The sequence below is a fragment of the Anser anser genome (assembly GCF_964211835.1).
Source record: "Anser anser genome assembly, chromosome: 1".
Lineage (NCBI taxonomy): Eukaryota > Metazoa > Chordata > Aves > Anseriformes > Anatidae > Anser > Anser anser.
The window spans coordinates 117,298,111-117,322,820 of NC_139720.1; the positions used below are offsets into that span (position 1 = coordinate 117,298,111).

At 46.9% G+C, this 24,710-nt stretch overlaps 1 protein-coding gene across 13 annotated transcripts in view; it reads left to right on the forward strand.

Moving 5' to 3' along the window:
- The window catches only part of PDE9A (phosphodiesterase 9A), a 43,901-nt gene extending 21,284 nt beyond the window's left edge, over window positions 1-22,617 (forward strand). For 10 of the 13 annotated variants that reach the window (XM_083832613.1, XM_083832619.1, XM_083832618.1 and 7 more), the window contains 13 exons: window positions 307-377; window positions 4,034-4,118; window positions 7,437-7,518; window positions 9,745-9,819; window positions 12,493-12,579; window positions 15,158-15,262; window positions 15,842-15,924; window positions 16,789-16,945; window positions 18,120-18,233; window positions 18,764-18,868; window positions 19,803-19,931; window positions 20,118-20,213; window positions 21,781-22,617. In XM_083832613.1, the coding sequence (XP_083688739.1) occupies window positions 307-377; window positions 4,034-4,118; window positions 7,437-7,518; window positions 9,745-9,819; window positions 12,493-12,579; window positions 15,158-15,262; window positions 15,842-15,924; window positions 16,789-16,945; window positions 18,120-18,233; window positions 18,764-18,868; window positions 19,803-19,931; window positions 20,118-20,213; window positions 21,781-21,831 (1,240 nt within the window). In that variant the 3' untranslated portion in view covers window positions 21,832-22,617. The remainder of the gene's footprint in view (window positions 1-306; window positions 378-4,033; window positions 4,119-7,436; window positions 7,519-9,744; window positions 9,820-12,492; window positions 12,580-15,157; window positions 15,263-15,841; window positions 15,925-16,788; window positions 16,946-18,119; window positions 18,234-18,763; window positions 18,869-19,802; window positions 19,932-20,117; window positions 20,214-21,780) is intronic. The other 3 variants (XM_083832622.1, XM_083832616.1, XM_083832617.1) reach the window with 1 other exon arrangement.
- The last annotated feature ends 2,093 nt before the right edge of the window (window positions 22,618-24,710 follow it).

Here is a 24,710-nt window from a genome sequence, read left to right on the forward strand (position 1 = left end):
CATCGCTTCCCGAGGGGGGGGTTGCAGCAAACAGCAAGTCACTGTGGAGAGGGGGGTGCTGGAGTGTTGCAGAGCCGCAGCAGATTCACAGAGCCACGACAAAATCCTTTGGTTTTAATTATTTTGTTTTCTGAAGATGAAACGTGGATTTTCTGCCCCAAAGTTTGACATTGCCATGGAAAATCTTTTCCTTACGGCAGCCACAAGTGGCCCTGATCGATCCTCTGAAAAGTTTCTGGCAGTCTGTAACTAGGGTCGACACGGCGCTAACTGTATGACATTAATACATGAGGGTTTTCTTTCCAGGGTTTTTAAAATCAATGAACTGAAAACGGAAGTAGCTAATCACTTGGCAATGCTGGAGAAAAAGGTTGAATGTGAGTGTCCCTGTGCTCGCGTCGCAGAAACCCTTGCTCTCCCACCCCGGAGCACCCCTTCCCCTCCTGCATCCCCTGCCCTCCCCGGCCCCACATCTCCCTCCTGCACCCAGCAGCCCCCCACCCCTCTGCGGGGGCTCCCCCACAGCATCGCTCTGCTAACACACCTGCAGCCCGAGCTCTCCCTGCTACCTCCTTAGCTAACTGCAGGAAGGTAACGCAGCTGCCTTCTGCTTTGGGTCAGCGCGCTGGGTATTCGCACGGGTCGTACATTTTGTCTTTCGGTGAGCTTTTCTCCTTTGGGAAGCACTGCCTATTAATCAGGCTGTCGTCAGGCTTGTTCTTGCTGACGACAAAAAGCCGGCGTTGGCGCTAAGACCTGAATACATTTCTGGTAATTGTATGTCGCACACCTCCTTCTTCTTTTTGCCTACTGGGAACGGGCCTGAAATGGGGTTACGCTTTTCCCTGCAGCACGATCACATCAGCATGCCTGCACACAGCGCGTGAGGCACAAATAAAGTGTGACCTCAGAAGTATTGATGAATGCATAGAATAGCATACTCCGAAACCCACCTGGGGGGTACTGCTCGTTGTCCTGTGATTTCTGAGCCATGAGCACAGGGGTCTGCACCTCCTCGGCCCTGGCCATCCCCTGGCACGTGCAAGGCAGCAGCAGCATCATTTCGAGCTTGCCTTGCTTGTTTAGTGTGTTGACGGTGACACGGTTGGTTTTAGTTATTGTGCAACAACAAAGTCAAGTTCATCTGGTCAAAGAGCTCCTTTTCTGATTATTTTTTTTCCAGGCAGCATCCAACTTGTCGTTTTTCAGTATATTGTGCATAGAACAGATCCAGGAAAGGCAGGGTAGGGGGATGAATAAGGCGCCGTCACACGGCGCAGTTTCGACACCGAAGGCCACATCGTCATTGATATGCAGCATTTAAACTTCCCCGACACTACAGCTGCAAAAAGCGCTTTCTCACTGGGGCTGGCTGGGAAATAAAAATAAATAAATAAAAGAAAGAAAGAGAAAAACCGCCAAAGTTTCTGGTTCATGGAAAAAGTTGTTTTCCTGAAATTTCCCTCAACCAGAAGCTACCTTGACCCTGCAGCTGCTCAGCAAAAGTGATGCCTTTGTCAGCAGGAAAGGGAAAAAAAAAAGCAGTCTTGTTCAAGGAGCAGCTGCAGGGGAGCCCACCCAGGGCCCCCCCTTGCGAGGAGCCCGGCCAGCCACGGGCTGGCCAAGGCAAATGCAAGACGCGGCGACCTGCTGCTGTTCTGCTAAATGCTGCTCCCCATGGCACCTCTGGCAGCCCCCGCCTGGGGGAAGGAGCTCCCTGGGTTCCCTCTCTGCGAGGGCACCCAGCTGCTCAAGGTGGGACCTCCCGAATTCGCCAAGGAGCCGCATCTGCAGCTCCCAGGCTTGCACGTTTGCAAAGCAAAGCGGAGGGGGAGGGAGAGCCCAGCCTTCTCTCTCAAGCAGGGATCCCAGAGGTTGCTCGGGGCTGGATGCAGCCCAAGGATTTCTTTAGACAGCACAGGGTCTTTTCAGGAGGTATTTCTTGCTGCAGAATAATATAATGGGCCCTTCATCAGCGCACATGACAAGGCCATTTATCATTTGCAAGCAGAACGGGAAAAGAATTGTGCTTTTGTTTTGCCTTCTCTCCCGCCTCCTTCGGAGATCCCTTTCCCACCACTCTCACGTGTGATCTCCAGGACTTCTTCCCCGGCGGGGTCGTGTGTGCAGGGATAAGTGCCCACGACAGCACAACATCTGCACCTCACATGGCACGTTTGCAGCTTCCTTCCCATTGCTGTCCAGAGACCGCATCGCAGAGATGTGTTTCAAGGAGCCAAAACTTTTCAAGTGATTTTTTTAGATCCAGTCTAAAGCTCGTGACTTCCTTGGACAAGGCCTCCATGCAGGGAAGGCGCTGGGAATGCTTTGTGCAGCAGCCTACACATGGATGAGGGAGCTGGCAAAACCCTTTACAATTTGTAAGCGTCTCACATCTACCTTAAGAAAATAATTATGTAAATTCCCTGCTCCCCTGGAGAGGATTTGGAAGCAAGCTGAAGAGACGCAACAGGGAAAAACGCTCAGGGCTGCCATTTTGCACCGTATCTCCTCTCCCCTCCGCGGTTGCCTGCCCTACCACCCTGTGGGTCTGGTAACCCTGCTCCGCTCCCGCTGCTTTGCACAGGCACCAGCCACCACTTCGGCAGCCCCCAAGCTTCCCCCAGGTGGATACCCTTGAATATATAGCAGTGCAGCAACTGGGTATCCAAAAAAGCACAATGTGATCCCCAGAATGCAGATATTGACTAAGCGGGACAGCATCTTGCTTCTATTGTCACTTTGCGATCACTCAAAGAAATTGCTTTCAACGGTGCTAGACAAAAATACATGTTCATCTGGAAATGGGGTTTTTTAGAGGAGGGTATCCCTGTGATCAAGCATAAATCAAACTCCTTTTCCTTCCCTCTCCTGGTAGATGACATTTTTGGCTTGGTTCAAAATCATCTGGTTTTTTTTCCCCTTCCCTGGTTCTTCATCCAAAAGCAATCTTTGTTGTTACCAGCATAAAGAAATGAGGTCTCTGCTTAACTGCAGAGCTGTGCCCTTCCAAGACAGTTTTTCATCACGTTCATGTTCCCCTCCAGGTCAGTATGATTTTGGTGCTTATCTTCTAAGAAACTGACTGAATGCTGATCGGCCCATTGCACCTTCCCTCGAGCTCCTTGAACCACAGCTTGGCCATGCAAGCGATGAGTTCAGCACACAAATGAGCTGTGAAATGACTACCTGTGAATGACATGTTCCTAATAAACGGTGCCACGTTACGTCCTTGGGCGTGCTGGCAGTTCACAAGAGGGGAAGGGAGAATATCCCTGCACTCGCCCTGCGCAGGGGTGTCCCAGCTGCGTGGACCGAAATGCATTGCAGCACGAACAGGCAATCAAACTTTCTGCCTCGTGGCTCTCCTAATTACACAGAGAGGGGGGATATAGGATTTTCTGTGCCGCATGCAGAAATAACCTTTGATTGCACAATTGATTGGCAAAAACATGTGACAGATCTTCAATACCTATAAAGATGAAATCAATGGTTGCAGTCAAAATTTTTCAATGTTCCTCTCTCGCTCCTGCAGCCTCGCTTCGGCTTCTCTGTACCCAGCGATGCCTCTCAGTGCTCCGCGTGAACTTTCAAATTAAAACCTTTTATCGTAATGGGAATTCGGATCCTTCTGGGACACGTTTGTCTAGCTGCGCTTATCACCCCATCGCGGGAGGGTTTTTTTTTTTGCTCAGGATTTCCTTTGATTCGTGCTGTACGGCAGAGAAGTCAAGGCATCAGAACAAGCCGGCTGCTGCTAGCAATCGTGGAAAAGCCGAGACGTTGTAGCCGGTCTGTGAATTAAAATACTCGAGCTATTATCTGAAATTGGCAGCCAAGGATGCCTATGGGTTTTCAGGACTTATCGCTTTGGCAGCACCTGCGTGTGTGAGAGCCGGGGCGGGCTGTAGGGGCTCGCTCGCTCTCTGGACAGCCCCCCCTCTTAAAGCCCTTTGAAATTTTGCACAATTGTGAAACCAGAGCCTTTGGGTTTCACCATGGTAACACCCCTGGTGTTTTCCTTTGTTGACAGTGGAAGGCCTGAAAGTGGTGGAGATTGAGAAATGCAAGAGCGACATTAAAAAGATGAGGGAGGAAATGGCAGCGAGAAGCAGCAGGTAAGTTCTGCGCCAGACCTACCCAGAGAAATAAGCGGCTGCTTTCAAACCCTCCTGCAACATTTCTGCAGGATCGAGTTGTCCACTGGGTTTAAAAGCAACGGAGCAAGGAAAGAAACAACAAATTAATTTAACATTTGAGGATCCGGTGCCATTCATCAGTTAAAGTAGCTGGGGCCACATGAATAGAGAAGCAGGTCTTGCTACAGAGGGTGATTTTTCCTGTGCTTCACCGTGCTGAATGGCAATGCTTCGTCCAGATGTATGGGGAGAGAAGGAATGGGAAAAGACCTTTTGCAAAATGTAGTGCTTGCTTGGGATCTGGCTAGAGCTCCAATTAGCGCCAGTAAGATTCAAACCATGTTCTGGAAAACAGCAAATGTATTTGTAACTGCTCTTCTAATTACGATCTCATGTTGTTTATAAAGCATCCATTCCAATTTTGACAAGAATTTGGGAATTTACTTTATAATTCAAGGGCTCGCCACAATTGTCAGGCTTGGTTTTGCAGTAATTAAAACAACACCAGGAAAGAAATGCATTCTGTAGGGTATGCAGTCTCAGCTGGTGAGTCTGCCCCTGTGTCACTGAAGTGTCCCGTCAGGACAAGCACATCATCGTTGCAGGATGATGGATGGGGAAGGTTACTGAGCGGGAGGCACCTTGCTCTGAGCGGGGGTGAGGGGGTTTCTCAGCAAGTGTAACTGTGCTGTGCTGACAGCCACATGCTTCTTCTTCATTTGGGGTCAAGCTCGGTGACCTTTAATCAAAACTATTTCCTATTGAGGGCAATGGGGGGATTTGCTAGAAGAATTAGACTTTATAATCGCTTGCCTTTATAAATTTTACTATCCGGATATTCCAGGAGGCAGGGTATTAATGCAGTCCTGTTCAGTCTAAGGCCAATTTCACCTGTCGTACTGGCATAAACGCAGAGTAATGTTATTAACCTCGGGAGACCTGCTCCAGATTCACACCAGTGTGAGAGACTGCAGGTTGCTTCACGCCTCCTTCAGATGTGTGAGGAAAGTTCCTTAGAAAAGGCAGAGCTCAGATGGGCAGCAAACGCAAACGCACGTATGCTGACCTGTGCCCGGCGCGATGCAAGTAACATACGTGTTTTTTTTTTAATCTCTGCTGCTGTGGGGAGCTGGGAGAGCTGCATTTAGGAGCGCAGCGATGCGCGGGCAGATGGCTAAAGCCAAAAAAAGCAGCTATTGCAGGCTCCCTTTCGCAGGGCGGCTGCCAGGTGCTTCAGGAAGTACCAGGCTGCCCCAGCAGCAGCCGTGACTCATTCCCGTCGCAGGCTGTCCTTTTACAATCTGCATTCTGTAGCACAAACAGCAACCTGCTAACAGAGCAGAGGGAGCAGGGAGCGCTGTGCCGGCCCCGTGCAGTTGGCCCCGGGCCAGGCTGGCTGTCCCTGGTGTTGCTCATCCCTCCGTGGTGGCCAAGAGGGCTCTCGGTGGCCTGGCCACCAGGAGGTCCCCACTGGGATCTGCTGAGGACAAGCCCTGACTCCCCCTTCCCAGGTGGCCACGGCTGCACACGGGCCATGTCCCTACTCCCTGTGGTGTACGTTAATATACACAAACGTGTGAGCGCATATATCCCTTCGGTAATATCACAACATGCATAGCTATACTTGTGCGTGGCTACCTATCCTTACGCTTGCTGTGACCTAACAGCAGAGTAAGGAGGAACAGCTAGGTCTGTAAGAGTCATCACACATGTGAAATGTGCATCTCTACCCTGCAGAAGAGCAAAGCAACTCCACTTGCGCCCACTCAAATCGCTTTTCTTTTTTTTTTTTGCCAGTCTGCTTTCTGTGCTCAAGCTAGCAGATGCTAATAACATTATAGTGCCATTTAAAAACACGATCATTTGCAGATACAGTTTCACTTTTGTAAAGGTCTGATGCATCCCAGCTCTGATGTGTTCCCCAGCTTGGCAGGAGGAAGGCTTCAAAGTTTTACAGCAGCTGGGAAATAGGGGCAGTCGGCTGGCCCCCAGCTAACCCTGGCAGTCAGCTCCAGTTAGGGCAAGGAATGCCCCAATCTCACTCTTTTTATCCCACTAACACCCCTCACAGTGAAGTTTTGAGGAAGAGGATTTAGAGGCGATGGAGACAGTGTTTCACCAGCTGAGAATCCGCTTGCGCAGGGCAGGGGGAGGCAGCTGGCTGAAGCCAGCTGAGCACTGTGAGCTAAAAGATGACATAACTTTGCAGAGGATTCAGACAAAACCATGAGAAATGATAGCAGAGGTCAACGTTGAGAGGAGAAAAGTCAAGAGGCTGGGGCCAATTCCCAATAGAGAAGAAAGAAGAGAGGAGAGAGAAGAGAAGCGCTATCAAATCTGTGAATCCTGAAAAAGTGACAAAACATGTTAATGCACTACTTTGGTTCGCTTCACTCGTCAGGGGGGTTGAAAAATGAGAAGGGATGATCCAAATGTTAGGACTGCAGGGATAAATGCAAAATGCAAGGTCATCATCGCAGGACAGTTACCAAAGCCCATGTGATCAGCCCCCAGGGAACCGCGTGCCGAGCTGAAGCATTATCTGATTGCTGGGGGTGACACCATGGAGCGATCAGTTTTATTGTGCCCCCGTGGCTGTGGGGACACTTCTGCGGGCAACTACGAGTTTCTTGCCCTCACGCTGTGGTGCAGAAACGTAGATGTCCTGCAAAGGCCGGAGCATCTCCCAGCATCACAGCCCTCTGCTCAGATGGGACAGCATCAGCTTGGCTCTTCTGCACTCAGAGGAAGAGTAGATAGCTGGCAGCTGGTGTTAGTAACCAGGAAAGTGTTAATTACTTGTAATTGCTGGCAGTGGCTCCCATCCTCCAGGACTGGGGAGCCAAGCAGAATGTATCTGCTAAGCCTTGGTGCCTCCGTGCTGTTGTCCCAGCTGAAGGACAGCAGGCGAGATGGTCATGCCTCAGAACAGATGCTCACCCGCCCTGATGCAGCCTTGGAGTCTGCAAATGTCTCCCGCATGGCATGTGCAGACACAAGATGCTCGCTGAAAGAAAAGTTACCTTGTTCAAGTATCTATGGATAGATATCTATGGATACCTGTCTGAAGAAAGATGCTCCTGGGTTGAATTCAAATACACAGAGAAGGGTCAGGGGAATGTTGCACAAGGGGAGAAGATCCTAAAGATCACACTTTTAAAGCTTTTGAGCAGCACCACGTTAGAAAGAGGTTGGGAGGCTGCATGGTTCTCCAAGTGATGCCTACCGAGAGACCAGAGCACTTCTGGCAGTTCTCAAGGCACCATGGTTTTTCATTCCCTGAATATTTAATTTCAGGACTACCTGTCCCTGCAAGTACAGCTTTTTGGATGAAAACAAGAGGCTGACTCCCCGGCGGGATGTACCATCCTACCCAAAGGTACGGTGCAATGCTTGATCTTACCAGAGTCCTGCCGCGTGCTTGCTGCCCTGACAAGTGCTGGCTTACAAAGCCTGCCTCCTCGCTGCCTGCCTCCTAGCTCTTCTAAACCCAGGGCCTGATCCAAAATCCCTGGAAGCTAATGGAAAAGCTTCCATAATGTCATTGCCTGCGGTGAGCTTAGAGTTGGTTCCTCAGTAGTCTTTAATACTTGAAAGCTCATTAGCGTTTGAAATGTTAATGAACATTTTGCATTTGTCAACATTTAACGCTCTTTTGTCTAGTTATATTTGTTTATTCTGCATGCTCGTAGTAAACAACCAAAAGACCTATAAAGCTCTACTGTAATTGAAAATAGTTCTGCTGCCTGGTTTCTCCTAATGGATTATTTTTTAATTTAAAAAGTAATTTATGGGGATGCTTCACCTAGGGAAACAGAGAGAAAATGCGACATTGGATTCTCTCCAGGATGATTCATTGTCCCTGAGAAAAGAAGTTAGTGTATTTGCTAGACAAAAAAAAAAAACCAACAAACAGTAATGCTTGAAGAAAAATGTCTACTGGGTACATACAAGTAGAAACCCGCAGTGATAAATGGGGCTGGGACCATGAAGCACACTGGATCTTTGCTCTTTGCACTGGCCACAGTTTTTCAAAGCTACCAGGTGTGCTCTGCCCCATGCCCAGCCCAGGCCTTCACAAAACACCAGCGCACACGCATGCAAATCACACTTTAACAGCAGGCATTTGCTTGCACACATCAAAGCTGGCTCGGTCACTTTCGAGTGCACATGGTCACCCGCGATGCAGGTGTATGATGTGGACGTGCATCCTTGCACATTTGTCTTCAGAGCTTTAGAGAGCAGCAAATTGTAAGTCCTGCCGTGTTAGTAGAAGGAAGCTGTTTATTCTGTTCTGCCTAGCAAAAGCGACATCTAGGTCTCTGAAGATGCCTTACATTTCTTTTCATTAACTTTTGCTCGACAGGCCTGTGTTCCTGACATTAACATATATTTCCGTAAAACATCAGTTCTAAAATTGTTTTTTTTTCCCTTGATAACTTCCTTTGATAATAAAGTAGATTTAAAGTCAAATCAACCTTAGATCTACCACTATGGTATTAGAACCCTGAATTAACAACTAGAGCTGTACTGAGTGACTACGGGGTGAACCACTAGTCTGTATTGCCACGAGACCAAAGCTCATAGGCGTTTTGGTTTCAGAAGAAGTTTGCCTTCTGTCTGATAGATTTATAAAATTTGTTATCAGTTGTCAGGTGCTGGATTTGTCCAATGTTAAGAGAGGCTAGGAAGTGATGAATCCACAGAATGAAGATGTTAACAAATAACAAACCAGCACTGGCAATTCACAGACTTCTTGCAGAACATCATTATTAAATGTACATTATATATTCAAAAGCATCATTGCCTTCTCAAGAAGAAAAATTTGTCTTCAGTGTTATCCTTCCTTGAGTATCAGCAATTTGAGACTCGGGTAATTTCATTCACCTGCTCAGCACAGTAAGCCCAAACTAATTAGAGACAGCTATAGTAAATGTGCCAATTAAAGCTACAAGGCTTTTGTGTCCCAGAATGACTCTGATCAACAGAGTCTCGAAAATGTGATTCAGGAGAGTGCAGATCTAGCCTGTTTTTTTAACCCTCCGTGCTCCTTTTTTTTCATTTTGTAAACAAATTGCAACTGGCCGATGAGCTCAATTCTGTTTTGCACCTCTGAGCGTAACAATAAAAAATCACTCAAATCGTGCAGGCTGACAACCACTTTGAAAATGTAGGCGTTCTTGAAAAAATACACAAAGTGGGAGCATAAATCACCCGAAAGATGATACATCACACCCGGCAGCTAATTTAGTGCTACAAGCACAGACGCTCCACAGCATCCCGCCAGGACTGGCTGCACCGCGTGTCGTGATGCTCAGCCGGCAGAGGAGTTGGTGCAGCCAGGGACAGATCCACACCCATGCCCTTTACATCCCCTTGCTGGATTTACCTGCAAGCCCACTCATAACACCTCCATCCTCCTCCGTCTCCTCCCAAACCTCTTCCTCCCTAGTCTGCAAGGACCTCTGCCATTCAGCAGCCCACTGCCAGGCAGGCAGAGGGAGAGGTGTGTTGCTTTTTCCTTGGGAAATCCAGCTAAACCCCATGTGGATGGGAACTGGTGGCAGGGGACCCTTGCTAATGCTGGCTGCTTTTTTATCTGCAGTACATGCTGTCCCAGGAGACCATCGAAGCACTTCGGAAACCAACATTTGACGTCTGGCTGTGGGAGCCCAATGAGGTACCGATGTCATTCTAGCTGGGTTTTCACTTTTTCTGAGAGCCACAAAGGCCAGAAGAGCCTTTTCAGATAGTCCAGATAGTCCCTTCTCTGCACCTTACCCGATGTATTTTTCTCATCTTCATATCACAGTACTTTTCCCTACCAGATGCCAGAGAGATAATGCTGGTTATGATATTCTGACTCCTCTTTCTTTTCCCCTTTAATCTTTTCCTAATGTCCCACAACGACCAGTGCACTATCATTGCTGCCACAGGAGTTCTCCTGTGCCTTTTCATCTGAAAAAAAATCAATCCCCAGCAAAGCACATGCTTAAGGGCATCAGCAATAATCAATGAAGCTGAGTGCTGCTGTATGAAGGCAGGCAGAGGTGCATGCGTTGATTCACACGCTTTTAGGAAAGGGTTGTTCTGCAGTGCATTGTGAAGAGGTTGCAAACCTGCATGCATGACCTATCAGTATTTTCTTCTTGCTTTTTCTTTTTCTTTTTTCCTATTGCTGTTGCAATTTTTTATTGCTATTAGTGTTATTCTTTGTTTGTTGCCTGTATTGCAGAAGCTCCTAGAAAGCCCATATGTAAACCTCTGTAGAAATATGAAGGAGAAGGGTGCCTCCATAATGGTCAGCTTATAATACGATCTAAAACAAGGTTCAGTAAATAAGAGCAAATGTCACCTAGGAAAAATGTAAGGGAGAGCAGGACTAAACCAGGGGTTTAATGCTGGGCTTTTCTCAAGGGAAGGAGTGGGATGTTCTAGCAGCACCTCCAGCAGCAATTACCTTAATTACTGTCTCAATAAGACGAGTACAAGAGTCATTCTGGCTCAGCTCCTCTAGAGCAACATGACATGGAAAAATACCCCACACCCTCCCACAGGAACAGCACGTTTCCTGTCGGATATTGCATCTGGCTGGTAGAAGAACAGAAGGACTCTCCGGTGGCTTTGGGTCGGTCTCCCACTGGCAGAGGCTGGCAGCACATCCTATGGTCTGTGCCAAGCTGGGGCTGGTGCTCATCAGTTACAGCTCCCTCCCCAGCCCTTTTTCCCTGTATCACAGCCATACGACTGCCCAGGCGAAATGGCTCGCCCCCAACTTTTCAGCACTTGTCAGGTCTAACACACGAGAGAATTACGACCTGCCAGGTGGACCACAACACTGCTGGCTCACTGCTCTGACTGTTAAGAAAGAATAGGGACAAAACAGAGACAAAAACCATTATCCACGGATTCTTGTGCGCTGAGGCATGGTGTTTTAGCACAGTGACTCGTTCAGAGTGCTAGGAAACACTATATGGTGGCGTGAAGGAGGCTAACAAGAGGGTGCGGAGATTAGGCATGCCCTGCAAGGAGGCGTGCTGCTCAGCAATAAGATACTGTGCAAGGTCTGGTGAGCAGAGCACCATATGGGTTTGTCTCACCCTTTCAGCTCTGGTTTATGTTTACAGAGAATATTTCGATTTTGTCAGTGCTTGCTTAGCAATGAGCATTCGTCTGCATGCCCCACGTGGAGCAGGCAGATTATAAACCTTAGTTGCTCTGCTTTAGATGGGCTAGGGACAGGACATGGTGGTCTACAGCGAAATGCTGGCCATGTGATGTGAGCACTGATCAGCTTGTGGCATTGTCCCTCGAGTCCTGTAGGAAAGACTTTTTCTTCCTGTTTGAATGACTCAAAATCAGCCCCCTTGTTACTGCATGAACGATGTATATTCCCTGGATACATATAAAAATTCGTCAGATGAAGTCATTTTTCGGGAGTGTTTGTAAGAGCCTAAATAACAGAAACCTAGCTAACTAAAAATATCTCCAAGGCCACATTTGTGACATTGCACTCATCATATTAAAACTCCTGGATCGGTCTACAGCAAGGACTGCAGCGGCTCATATCATGGCTGCACTTTACCCCCTGCAGATTTTGCCCTCAGAAACGGGAATGCAGATACGCAGGCTCCTGAACTCCCGGAAATCTGTTCGTGTCTGGCGGGTGGCAGCTGTTATGTGCCCAGGCACATCCGATTATCGATACCTTTCGTCTGCAATATTTTCAAACCCAGAAGACGAATGGGGAGCGGCAGGGCTGAACTGCCTGCATCCCCTTCCTGCCGCAGAGCAGATGCTGCCTCAGAGGAGCAGCCCGCCCTCGCCTTTCAGCTGCTGGGAGTCACAGCTAGAGTTCAAGGGAGCGGATGGATGTTCCCAAACCTGCTGCAGTGTTGTAGAGTTAGAACCAGAGCAGCGTTTCTTGAGGGACAACTTTCTGCTGTCATTTTCTGGACAGCTAGGACCTCAGCTGTTTACATCCCTGATTTCATTGAGAAGTAGAACAAGCCCATATCCCACCTGAATTAGAAAAATGGCTCTACTTTTTCACGAGAAGAAATTGCTGTGATATGTACAAATCACAATTACTAAAGAGAGCTGGTGTGATTCAAAGCCCAGCACAAAACCTATGAAGTCCACAGCGATCTGCCTACTTCAGAAAGCTCTCAGAACCTCTCTGCCTCCCCTCTTGCACTGTCTTTAATCAAGCAATCTTTGAACATCTTTCTTTCATCTTAGCAAGAGGGCCCTGCAATTATTCAGTGCTTGCAAGGAGGAAATTCACTTTGCAACATATTGTAAACTCAGCTGATATTTACCAAGCCAATAACCCGTCTTTTCCTGGCTACAGATGCTGAGTTGTTTGGAACATATGTACCATGATCTTGGGCTGGTGAAAGACTTCAACATCAATCCTATCACGTTAAAGAGGTGGTTGGTAAGTATTTCAAATTACTGATATTTGCCATTTTTCAAATTTAAAATCAATAAGTGAGACACGCAAGGAATTAATTTGGCTTACACAAGTAATACCATTGAAATCAGGCAATCTATACAAATTCTTAAAGTCTAAGTCCTTCAGCAGATGTTTGCATTCTTGGGGTCACAGATGACAATTCTTAATGACAATTTTTTAACTGCCTTGCATTTTTTTGCTGGGCTTTCTAATGCTGAGAGCAGTTCATTTCCAGTGAACGCTCTTGGTAACAAATGTAAGTGGAGACAAGATGAGTGGCTTCAGATATGGTCAAAAAAAACACAACAGTCTTTGCAATAATCATTCAGTGTGTTTAACCACAGGGAGTAAAAGAGCAAGGCAGGATGGAAAAGGAAATTCTGAGAAGCTAAATAACCTTTTTTTGCCTTGGTCTTTAATGTTGAGAATTTGGCAGAGATGCAAATCATGAAAGACAAGATCATACCAAAACTAAGATGTCTATAGAAGAGATGCTGGAGCATTACAAAATCAGTGTTGTCAGGTCCAAGTAAGACTGCAAGACAAAATTTGCCAAAAAGTTGAAGCATTGACTTTCTCAGAGAAAAAAAAAAAAAAGGAAAAAAAAAAAAAGCATTGGCTTTCTCAGAAAAACCTATCATATTCCTAGAGGATGTGGAACAGTAAATGTTCTGCTGATAGTTTAAGAAGGATTTAGGGATACTCTGAAAAATTACAGTTAGTTGAACTTGCTCATCCACCTGGAAAATTGATCAAAACGAGAATTAAAAACATCATGTTCAGTATGTGTATGTCTCGTACAATTTCTGTAGAGAAGAATTATGTCTTGCCAGTCTCCTCCTGAAGACTATGCACAGAATAGAGGGGACAGTTTGACTGTTTTACATGCTTGATGTAGACCCCCAGGAAGGACTGAACAAATTCCACACTTTCAGAAGGTGGCTAGAAAACACAAAGCATCATTTCAACAAGAGCAGAAGCACCTGGGCACCAGCATGCACAGGGCAGAGATTGTCACTGCTTGGGGTGCTGCTGCAGGCTGGAGGCTTTAGGGTTATTAGAGACTGGAAGAAGGGACAAAGTGGACCAAAGTTACTATGTCCCTAGATAAGGCATAAAACTTAGCTGGAGTTTATGTGTAGGACTGGTTAAGCGATTTTAGAAAAATAATATGTCTATATTAAAGGGGAGAGGAAAAAGGATCAAGAACTGGGAAATCTCTCCCCGAAGAAGGCAGATGAAAAGCTTGGTGCTGCTGACCTGGGAACGCAGCTGAACGGAAGGGGTAGGATGAAACCCAATACAATCAGGGCTAGCGCAGAACAGATGAAACAGAAACTTTCCTCCTCCTGTCTCACAGCCTGAAAACACAGGCAACAAGGTGATACATCAACACACACCAACATGCCACCCACAAGCACTAGGGCAGGCAGCTTCCCGTTAGCTTGCATCTCCACGTAGTTTGTTACCACTAGTATTGGAGAACAATGAGGGGAGTTTTTTTTTTTTTTTATGTATTTTCCATTCTCAAACACCAGCTTCACAGAAAGATGATTTAAAAAAATCCCGGAGGACTTTGCTTCCACCTGTGCTACCTCCCCGGGCACAGCGTGGGCACCAATTTGAACTGAAGTGGGTGAGGAAAAGCCGCCTCTCGCGCACTCTTGCCTTCCTGCCCCCACATCCACTGGCTGCAGAAACGCTCCAGAAAGCGGAGGAAAGGATGACTAATGCAGCCCAGTCACTCCAGCCCTCCAGTGCTCTGAGTCAGGACTCCCCTGGGATGCTCGGGGCTTCGCTGCTGGATGTATACGTTACAGCCCCGCGGTGCTGCACGGTGCCTGGGCACGACCGCGGTGTCGGTGCGGTGGCTGCAAGATGCCGCCCACCAGCCCGGCTGTCAGCTATAGCGGGGCATTAGTTGTTTGTCATAAAATGATGTGACATTTCTGAAGTCCCTGCTGCAGGATAAGCTGAGCAGATTTTGCAATGAAGCCCCCAAATATTTAATAAGCATCGAAACCCCACAGCTCTCTTGACTTCATCCAAAGTCTCGTGGCTTCCTAGAAGTCAGGTCCCTGGTTGAAGGGCTGGATCCTGGTGGGGCTTGAGGACTCCTGCAGTAAATTCACCCTTTATAAAGGTGATTAGAAGATTGCAAGAGAGGGCACTGGCGATGTACTTTGAGCTCTTTCCATGCCCCAGCGCTGCCGTTTACCCACCAGTTCAGGATGAGAGCACAGAGCCCTGTCGCCAGCCTGAGATGCACCTCCAGCTGTGCTGGGATGTTTGCCCAGGGCCAGCTGGTCAGAGGGAGAAGCTGATGCAGGCTTTACCTGCTGGCAGACTCTTGAAAGGCAGTGACCTCTCATCCTCCCCCCAAAAGTCAGCGTCAGGTCCCTGTGCTGTCACCCTGTCCTAGCAGAGAATGATGCTGGGCTCCACAGGACTCCTGTGGGGACACAGAGTGCCTCCAGGGATGGCACAAAGCATACATACACACATTTTTGTAAAGAAAGAGCTCTCCTATCTCTGACGACTCCGCTCCCTCTCTTTGCAGCTGTGCATTCATGACAACTACAGAAACAACCCCTTTCACAATTTCCGGCACTGCTTCTGCGTGACCCAGATGATGTACAGCATGATCTCGCTCTGCAGTCTCCAGGTATGTGTATTTCTGCAGAAACCAGATTTGATCCAGTCAGAAGTCTCCTTTTTTCATCCATAGTTATACATCTCAGTTCCTGGCATTTCTTGTCAGGAGTATGGAGAAAAACTTGTTTGAATGAACTTGTTGAAGTTCATCCTATTCAGAAGCTGTAGAGATACTGAGTTTTATTTTTTCCCACTCTTTCCATGGCTTTAGTTAATACAGAATATAATGGCAGCTATCTTCCAGCCCTACCTTAACTAATCAGGATGCTCAAATGACCTGTAAGGGGCTGTGTTACTATATCTGTGCTTTTATATGATCTCTGAAGTAATAGCGAGTTTCAAGCAAATTGGCTCCTTTGAGCTGCTGCTATTTAATGCAACAAAGTCAAATCTGAGTCATTTTTTGCTGGAAAGGAAGGCAGAATTCTCTCTCTTGACTGAAGTAAATGGATGTATAGAAAAATTCTTCATTTCGCTCTGATTTGCCGCTCTCCGAAATGTAAATGTAGGTGTTTTTTTACTTCTTTTCATTGCTGGGGACAGGGGAAGTAGAAATTGCAATACTACATTAATGCTTTGTATTTTGCAGGAGAAATTTTCCCAAATTGACATCTTGATTCTCATGACTGCAGCAGTATGCCACGACTTGGACCATCCGGGCTATAACAACACGTAAGTCTGCCTTGTGCTTGCCTTAGAGCCTATTGGGAAGGCAAGGCCAGCTGGCATTTTTGGTGGATCAGGTTTTCCTTCTCACAGCTTGAGCTGGCAACGACCTTCCCCCAAGGCCCTGCCATTCACTCATGCATGGGCTAAGGCAGAAAACTCAGGTCTGGATTGGGGCTGCCAGCTGGCCTTGGCTCTGTAAGGGAAAGGCTTTTACAGATCTCTGCCTCAGCTAGTCCCCCCACTCCTGAGGAAACAAAGTAAATGTTTCACAGCTGAAAGAATGAGGGCGTAAATGGGTATAGCTCTGCTAACCAAGATGGAATAATTGCACTAAAATGCCAAGGGTTATTTGACTTTCACATTACTTCGTAATTATAAATTATGAAATGTATGTTTTTCTATTTAATACCGTGTCAGAAAATTAGATTTGTTGACACATGGTCACTTTTCTGTGCATGTATGCGTGTGTGAAAAACAGAGGAAGATGATCTAATTTATTTGTAGCCACTCATTAAATAAGGGCAGAACTCAGTTCTGACTGAGATCTGTGAGAATCTGTCCATCAGCATCAGTGGGGGTTGGATGAAGCCCAGACAGCTCCTTCTGTGTTTATTTTATGTGACTTTAAGCTACAGAGACTTGGTGAAATAATAAATAAATAAATAAAAACATGGAGGAAGAGTGCCTGAGATGATGTTAAAGTCATATCTGTCTTCTCTGAAAATCTGATTTAGTATTAACAATCAAAAACCAAACTGCAGCTAATTGAATAAGTATTCAGAAGAATGTAAATAAAAGGAAGCAGCATGATTTAGAGCAGCTAGCATGAGTCTGCAGGAGCTCTCATTGTTTTTTTCTGTACATTAGCTATCAGATAAATGCACGAACGGAGCTGGCAGTACGCTACAATGACATCTCCCCGCTGGAGAACCATCACTGTGCTGTGGCTTTCCAGATCATTTCCCAGCCGGAATATAACATTTTCTCCAATGTCGACCAGGACCAATTCAAGCAGATAAGACAGGTATGAATGCTGGTCCCATCTGTGCTATACAGACTGTTCCCGCAGATGCAGCATGCACATCCTCCCTGCTGTATGCTGCAAGTGAATCATTCCCCAGAAGGTAAGACTGAAAAAGCCCCCTCGCACTGGGAGGATCCAAGAGGGATTCTTGGAAAATGTCCACAGGAGCACTTCCTGGAATGTCTTGCTGAGAAATAATGAGCACATCCTGACTGTTAAAGCCCATGACATTTTTTGTGTAGTTATTTATATTATTGAAGGAGCCGATTAGCTCTGTCTGGGAAAGGATCATGCTCTCATGGTAGAAGTTTATGCTTTAAGAGAACATTGCATTAATTTTAAAGCGGGGATTCAAAATGGGAAAAGATTTGCAACAGCAGAGCACTTTTACTGTTGAAGAGGCTCTGGTGGACTGAGAGTTGTCACGGTTATCCCTGAGAAATGAAAATATGCTAGAATTCCCAATAGAGCGCTAAGGACAAAAATTTCTTCTTAGTTTCTACATTAAAGCTTCCTTCACACCAGCTGAAATTGCAGACCAGTGTGAGTGCTCACATGCTGGTCCATTTGGAGTCACTGCTCTGTCAGTGCAGGGGAAGCAGGCATGGGCCCAAAATGGACTGATGTGCATAAGAACCCACACTTTAAATTAACCACATATTTTCCCATCGTAAGTCATGCCTAGCACAAGGATATGGAGCTCCTAACACATTGGTTGTGCTTGGTTATTTCAAAGCCCTTCATCCAAGGAGGATGAGCACAGAGGACATCCACATCTACTGGCCTTTCTCTCGTCCTTGTTGACTCCATTAAGAGTCGGAACCGAAGTGTGCACTGCTTTGCAAGGGACCAAAAGTGGATCTTGGCAAATAGAGAGTGGCTTTTCACATCCTGTTGTAAAGTTTGTGTTTCCACACTTAGTCAATCAGAAAGGAAAAACCTTAGCACCTTCAGGATGTCACAGTAGTGTTACAGATCTAGCCAACCCAGATCTGCATATACCATGGTCTTTCTATTACCCTTTTCCAGTTTGCTTGGTGGTTCCAAGTCAGATCAGTGTTAACAATGTAATACACGTGAGGTTTTTCTTGTGTGAAAGACCCTATTTTTCTCTGTAATAATAGACTTTGTAAAGAATGTCAAGTTGACAATATGAACATGTTTTCTTTGCTAGGGGATAATTACGTTGATCCTGGCTACAGACATGGCGAGACATGCAGAAATACTGGACTCTTTCAAGGAAAAAATGGAAAATTTTGATTACTCAAATGAAGAACACATGACCTGTGTAAGGAGATTTTGTGGATTTTTCTGCGCACGGTGTGAAATCTTGTAGATGAATGTTCATTTATTTAAAAATCAAGAATCAAGATTCACTGTTAAAAAGGAATCCCCTGCCCCACCAAAATGATTTTAAATTTGGAATTACTCTTTATAAAATAGACTATTCCAGCTTTAAAAGTCCTGGAGTCTTTAACATCCAGGGAAGCCTTTCCCCACAGCCTCTAAGCCCTGCTTCACAATGAGCTTCATGGTCTTTTGGGACCAAAACTCTTCACACAGCAGGGAAGCACACATCCTGCTGGATCTCATCCCAGTGTTGCAGGCAGGGCAAACAAGGCAGAGAGCGGATAAGTGGTTTACATGGGGTAAATGGGAGAGTGGAATAGAATCCATTCGAGACCCCTGATTTAATTCTAAAGCTGTCCTTTCTGTCTGAGAACATTCCCTCCCACTGCATTGTAAGGACACGGGTTCTGGCTAGGGGAAAAAGGGCTGACGTGAAGACTGGAGTATTAAAGGATTATCCTCTTTCAGCTGAAGATGATACTGATAAAATGCTGCGATATCTCCAATGAGGTCCGCCCGATGGAAGTTGCAGAGCCCTGGGTAGACTGCTTGCTAGAGGAATATTTTATGCAGGTAAGAATGAGGGAGCGACGCAGTTGCACAGTGGGCTGCTGTGGCCAGATCCCACCTCAGCTCTGAGTGCTCAGCTGCCTGACAGCCCGGGCTAGCTCTGAGACAGAAAGGCTTCTTTTATGGAAAGCCGAAGAAGCAGGTCAGCAAGACAAGCTGTTCAGAAAGCAAATGAATGCAATGGACTGTAATTCATAGAGGAAAGACAACACTCTTCTAGCTCACTGCATCTGCAGCTTTTTCCTCAAAATTACAATTTCTCTGTGCCTTATTGTTTTGGCCACCCAACAAAATCCCTGTGCCCACAGAGCCAGTAGGTGAAAGTCTGCAGTGGGATATCTTTTTTGCATGTGCAGTCTGTGACTCCCCTGCCCATGAACCCGCATAGAAACAGTAAGTTATGGGGTCAGGTAGGTAGCTTGGGAAACTCCTTTCAGTCAAAGGAGGTATTCTCCATGGATCTAGCTAGCCAGAACTGGTTTGAAACATTATTAAAGAAGAACAAGTAATTTCTGAAGGAGTACCTGGAAAAGAGTCACTCTCTGGTGAATGAGGAAGTCAAAGACCTACTCCTCTTTCGGAGTGGTGAGAGCCATTAACACCTTTCTGAATGCTCAGAAATATGATACCCCACTATTCCCATGGGATTGCAGAGACCAGGTGGCCTCGTTGCCCTGTAAGCCTGGAGGTGAAGGCTTCCATGCCCATGCTGCATAGATGTAGCTAACTGTAGTTCTCTTTGTTCAGAGGCTTGCTCTCAACAAGGCAGGATATGTCGGCCTGAGGGAAGCACATTGCTATTCCCTGTTATCTTCAGACACCACTGAGATGTGCGCCTGAAGGCTACTGCCCTTTAGCTAGTCGTCTGCTTGGTACATTGCTCTCCCTATGGGCTTCCAGCCGAGATTAATGTCCCTTAACTCTGGATTTGTTCCAGAGTGACCGAGAAAAATCGGAGGGGCTTCCTGTGGCACCTTTCATGGACCGCGATAAAGTGACCAAGCCAACGGCGCAGATCGGCTTCCTGAAGTTCGTTCTCATCCCCATGTTCGAGACAGTAACAAAGGTGGGTCAGCCAAGGCCAGGAGCAGAACCAGGAGCGTGCAGTGCTTCATCACGGGCTCTGATGGGTGTTGAGTTAGCCAGGGAAACGAGGATGTTTGCTCCGCACCCTGCCTTTTGTCCACTTCTAGCATGTACAGGTTAGTGAATGCAAAAGGAGATGTCAACTTTCTCTCTTGTTTTCATCCAGCTATTCCCAGAAGTGGAGGAGGTGATGCTCCAGCCCCTTTGGGAATCCAGGGACCGCTATGAGGAATTAAAACAGATAGATGATGCTATGAGAGAGGTGAGCCATAAATATCTCCTTGATAAAGCAAACATTGTGATTTAATAAGTGAAACACTGTAATTTAATAGCCCTTTAATTCCAAAACAGTAGGAATGCTTAAAGCATAGTCATAATCATGAGAAACACATTAATCACGCTGAGCTGGAGGCAGGCACGTGCCACCAGCAGCCTGCGTGCACACAAGCATCCTGCACCCACCCCAGCACAGCTGTGGGGATAGAGATGCCTGCAGGAGGGGCACCTGGAGAACAAGCCCAGGGAAAACAGCCTGAGGGGAGAGCAACAGCAAACTCCTCTTCCAGGAGGGAGCTGCCTTCCCCTGGGAAGGAGATGGCCTGGACTGGGTAGCAACAAATTGTCCTGGGCTCGGGCAGTTCAAGGGACTGCACCACCGAGGCACGGTTTTCTCTTCTGGAAAGGGACCTCTGCTCACAAGTCTGTCAACAGGGGGGACGGGCTTGAATTTTATGAGGGGTTGCTCTCAGATACACAGCATCTAGTGGGGTTGAACACAAAACAAATGAAGCCATTTCATGGCTCAGGCTGATCGGGGACCTCTGTTTACAGAGTACCTCTTGTTTTGACGTGTAAGGCTTAGGGAAGGTTGGATATACATATAACAGCCTTCGCTCCCTCTGGCCACATCTGCGTGGCCTCCGGACTTCATCAGCAGGGCAGAGCCTGAGGCCAAAACCCAGGAGTGGTTTCTCCAGCCTGCCCCAGGAGGCCTGCCTTGTACGCCTTCCTTACGTGCCTCTTCCAGCACTTCCTTTCTGTGCTGAGATAGACAACAAAACCTGCCCGAATGGCATCACACTCCAGGGTTTTCTCAGACATGAACAAATTTATCATGTAGACAGGCCACTATCCGTCACTGTGTCATTAAATACATTGGGAAGTGCCCTGGAGCGCTAGTTGTGCTGATATGCTTTGCTATGGGGAAAATGAAGGTTCATTCACACGGAAGTCCCAGGCCGGATCAGGAGGATGGTGGTGGCTTTCTGCTGTAGTTCCCACTTCCTCCCAAATGGTTTGGAGGAAAAGCCTCTGAGCAGCACAAACACTAAGGCTGGTTAATCAAAGACCACGCATTTTGAGAGCACTGAGTTATAAATGAGAAGAAAGCCTTCAGCTCTCTTCAGTTTAGAGTGGAGCATTTCTCAAAGGAGGGAAGAAGAGCTCAGAGATGAGTGCAAGACTTTCCAAGACCTCTTCTTTTTTCAACCTGAGCTGAGATTTTACTTCTGCTTTACAGAAGCTGTCAAAACAGAAAGTTCATACAAACCGATGGAGCTTTAATTATGATGTGTTGACACAAGAGGTCTTAGGAAAATACGAGCTGCCTGAAGTCAGAAATAACCTGAAACAAGAGGGGTTAGCAAATAGTCCTAGAGCATAACAGGGCAGATGATAGGAACACCGAGTTCTGTTTCCTCCAGGCCTAGCCGCAGAGCTGTTTGGATGAAATGGTGCCTGCGATATAGCAAGCTGTGGGGAGATGAGTGCTGGATTCACAGCAGCTGCGCAAATCCACGGTGCTAACGCTGCTTTGCTCTTCCTTGCAGCTGCAGCAGAAGAAAAGCGACAGCCTGACCACCGGCAGTACCGAGAAATGAGAAGAAAAGGACTTTGAGCAAAACATAACCCCTAAGGTTATTTTCTTTTCGAGAAATACTGTATTTGCCAACCAGACGTGGCGGCTACGTCGAAACCCAGCGGGGACCACTCAGGAGGAGAGGTGGCCGGGATGGATGCCCTGCCCGCCCGCCCAGGCGCTGCCACCCCTGCGGACGCCGCGCAGGTCACAGCACAGCTCCCGTCTGCAGCAGGTTTGCGTTTTTGGCCACCACTGGGAATTAGGCCCGCTGTCTTTAAGGGCAAAGTGGAGCTGAGTAAGGAGCCGTTTCTGGAAAAATGATCCACTGGCGTCCAAAAGCAAAAGAAAAAGTTGTTTTAGTCAAGATACTACATACATGTGTACAGCGGTATGCTAATTACAGCATAGCTTAACAGATGCTTGTATTCTGACAGGGCCCTGGCAGATATTTTTGTTTGCCAAGTAGGCCCTAATGACACATTTCTCTGTATTATTCTCTGAATTTTATAGTGTTCACAGTACATTCAGAAGCCCAGCAATTTTGTTTTTCTATACTAGAAGAAGTCAGAAAAAACCTTCATGGGTTTGCGGGTTCGCTTTGTGGCCCTGTACAGCTGTCGTCAGGGGGTCCTTCAGCACAAGCAAAGGGGTGGAGCACCACGCTGACACCACCGTGCAAGCAGACTTTTATCCTCGTGAAAGCAAAAAGCAACACCACCAACAAGAAGAACCTTCAAAGATGTACAGATTTTTTTTTTTTTTACTTTTAAACTGATCTGCTAAATAATATATTCTTCTACAGAAATGGGTGTCGTACCTGTTTTCTTTTGCGTATGTGTTCACAGAGTGAACACAAGTGAAGAGAAGGTGAGGGGCTGTAAAGGAGAGGGGAGGGTCTGGTCTCCTTAAGATGAGAGGTTTCAGAAACAGTTTTGGTGAAGCAATCACACCATGAGAGCAGCACGGAGGGAGCATCCCTTTCAGCGATGACTCGCAAAGGCTGGGAGCCTCACAGAGAGCAGTATTATATCAAAGCAGCCATCCCTACCTGACTCCCGCTTGCACATTTCCCCAGCTCCATGACGGAGCCCCAGCCTGCTCTCTCTGCTGGTGCCCCTTCCTGCCTGGGCTGCCTGCTGCTTTAAGCGTCTGTTTGTGTGCATGCTTTGGGGCTTTCTGCTGCAAGCTGGAGAAGGGTCTGGCCCCTGGATTTGCACAGTCTTGGGGGACCCCAAGGTAGATGGGAAGATCCAAGCGCGGGGTCAGCTCCCAGCTCTGCAGGCATCTTCACGAACAAATGAACTAAGCCCTAGTTTTGATTAACCTCAACACTTTCGGTCCTTGAAAGTTGGATTTGAATTGTGTGGTTTGGACCTTTTCTTCCGCACTAAATCTTATAATCCAAAGTACATTGTGACCCAGATTGTTTTGCTGAGGAATTCTCCACTTCTTTTTCACTAATAAATCAAATTTACCATCTCCATTCAAGCAGATTTCCGTCACAAATCAGCTCCCAAAGCAGATGTGCTGTGCAGGAGCTATAAACAATTGCTTAGGACATGCCAAGTCCTGCATCGAGCTAGTTACACTAGATGAGAAAACCTGCTGTAGGAACTCGACTGCACCCTCCTCCCACTAAAATTGTTTAAGGGTTAGATCCTGATAGGAAGTTTTGTTTCAGCCAGAAGAACTTTCTCTAACCATAAGCCCTGATCCAGCAAGTATTTATGCGTGCGCTTAACTCCCACGCGCCTCATCAGGGACGCTGGCGCACAGTAGCTAATTGCAGAGTGCAGGCTCCTCAGCTCTCCCTAACTGAAGCGCACGGGAGCTTTGTAATGGATGGTTCTTGCTGCCTGCTTTGGCTCCGTCATTTTTTCAGAGCAAACTGGAAAGCGTGCACAGCAGAGATGACCAGAGGATGCTGGTGCGATCCCGCTGACCTTATCAGAGCTGCATCAGACATGTGGAGAGCCCTACTCGGGGCTGCACTAATGCATGCCATGGTGCTGCGATGCTCTCTGTGGCTCACTGAAAGAGCAGGGAATGTCCAGGCTGCTATTTACAGTCTGTCATAAAAAAGACCACAATAATCATGACCTACTGGTATATACAGGAGTGCCACAGCATTCTTTAATCTCATTTTCCTCTGTAATATTAGATTTCTGAAGAGACAATCCTCCCGACATACACTTAACCAAGGGGATGGTAAGGCATTCTCTCATAATTCTAGTTTCTTGCACTTTTTTTCCAAAATATTTGATGCTGTGATTCATATGTAAATGAACAGATTTGAGGATCTTGGCAATCAGCCCACTAAAATGTCACACGTTTTCAGGGTGACATTTTAAAACTACACTTAGCACGAAAACAAAGTTTTCGGAGACAGCCAGACAGATGTCTGAAGTGTGATTCAATCTTTTCTCTCCCTAATCCGATGACTAAGAATGGATGTTTTATCTCATTGTTATTGTTTTACCTTACAGTAGGCGCCTTGCAAAGAACCTTATGTGGTCTGCTGCACGCGTCTTTACGGCATCATGACAGCGATGCATACCGCTGTACACTGCTGCTCCTGCACAGGTGGGGAAAGCTGAACATGAAACAGTTTGTAACTACTCCACGTCGTTCGGCTTGAAAAACTAGCGATGAGCCCTGGGAATTCACTTCTTTTTATTTTTTAATGATGAGATCCCACAGCCCCATGCGCACTTCATTCGTGAGTGTGGCTTTCATAATCGGATCAAACCAAGGCCGTAGTGTAACTACACATCTTGGGAAGGAAGCAGCTTTTTTAAAACCTGAGTGCCCCCACGGCAGCCAATTTGCGGTGAAAATTTAGTGCGTGTTAAATACACGGGTTATGTAACGCCAGAGAAATATCTGCACATGGAAATT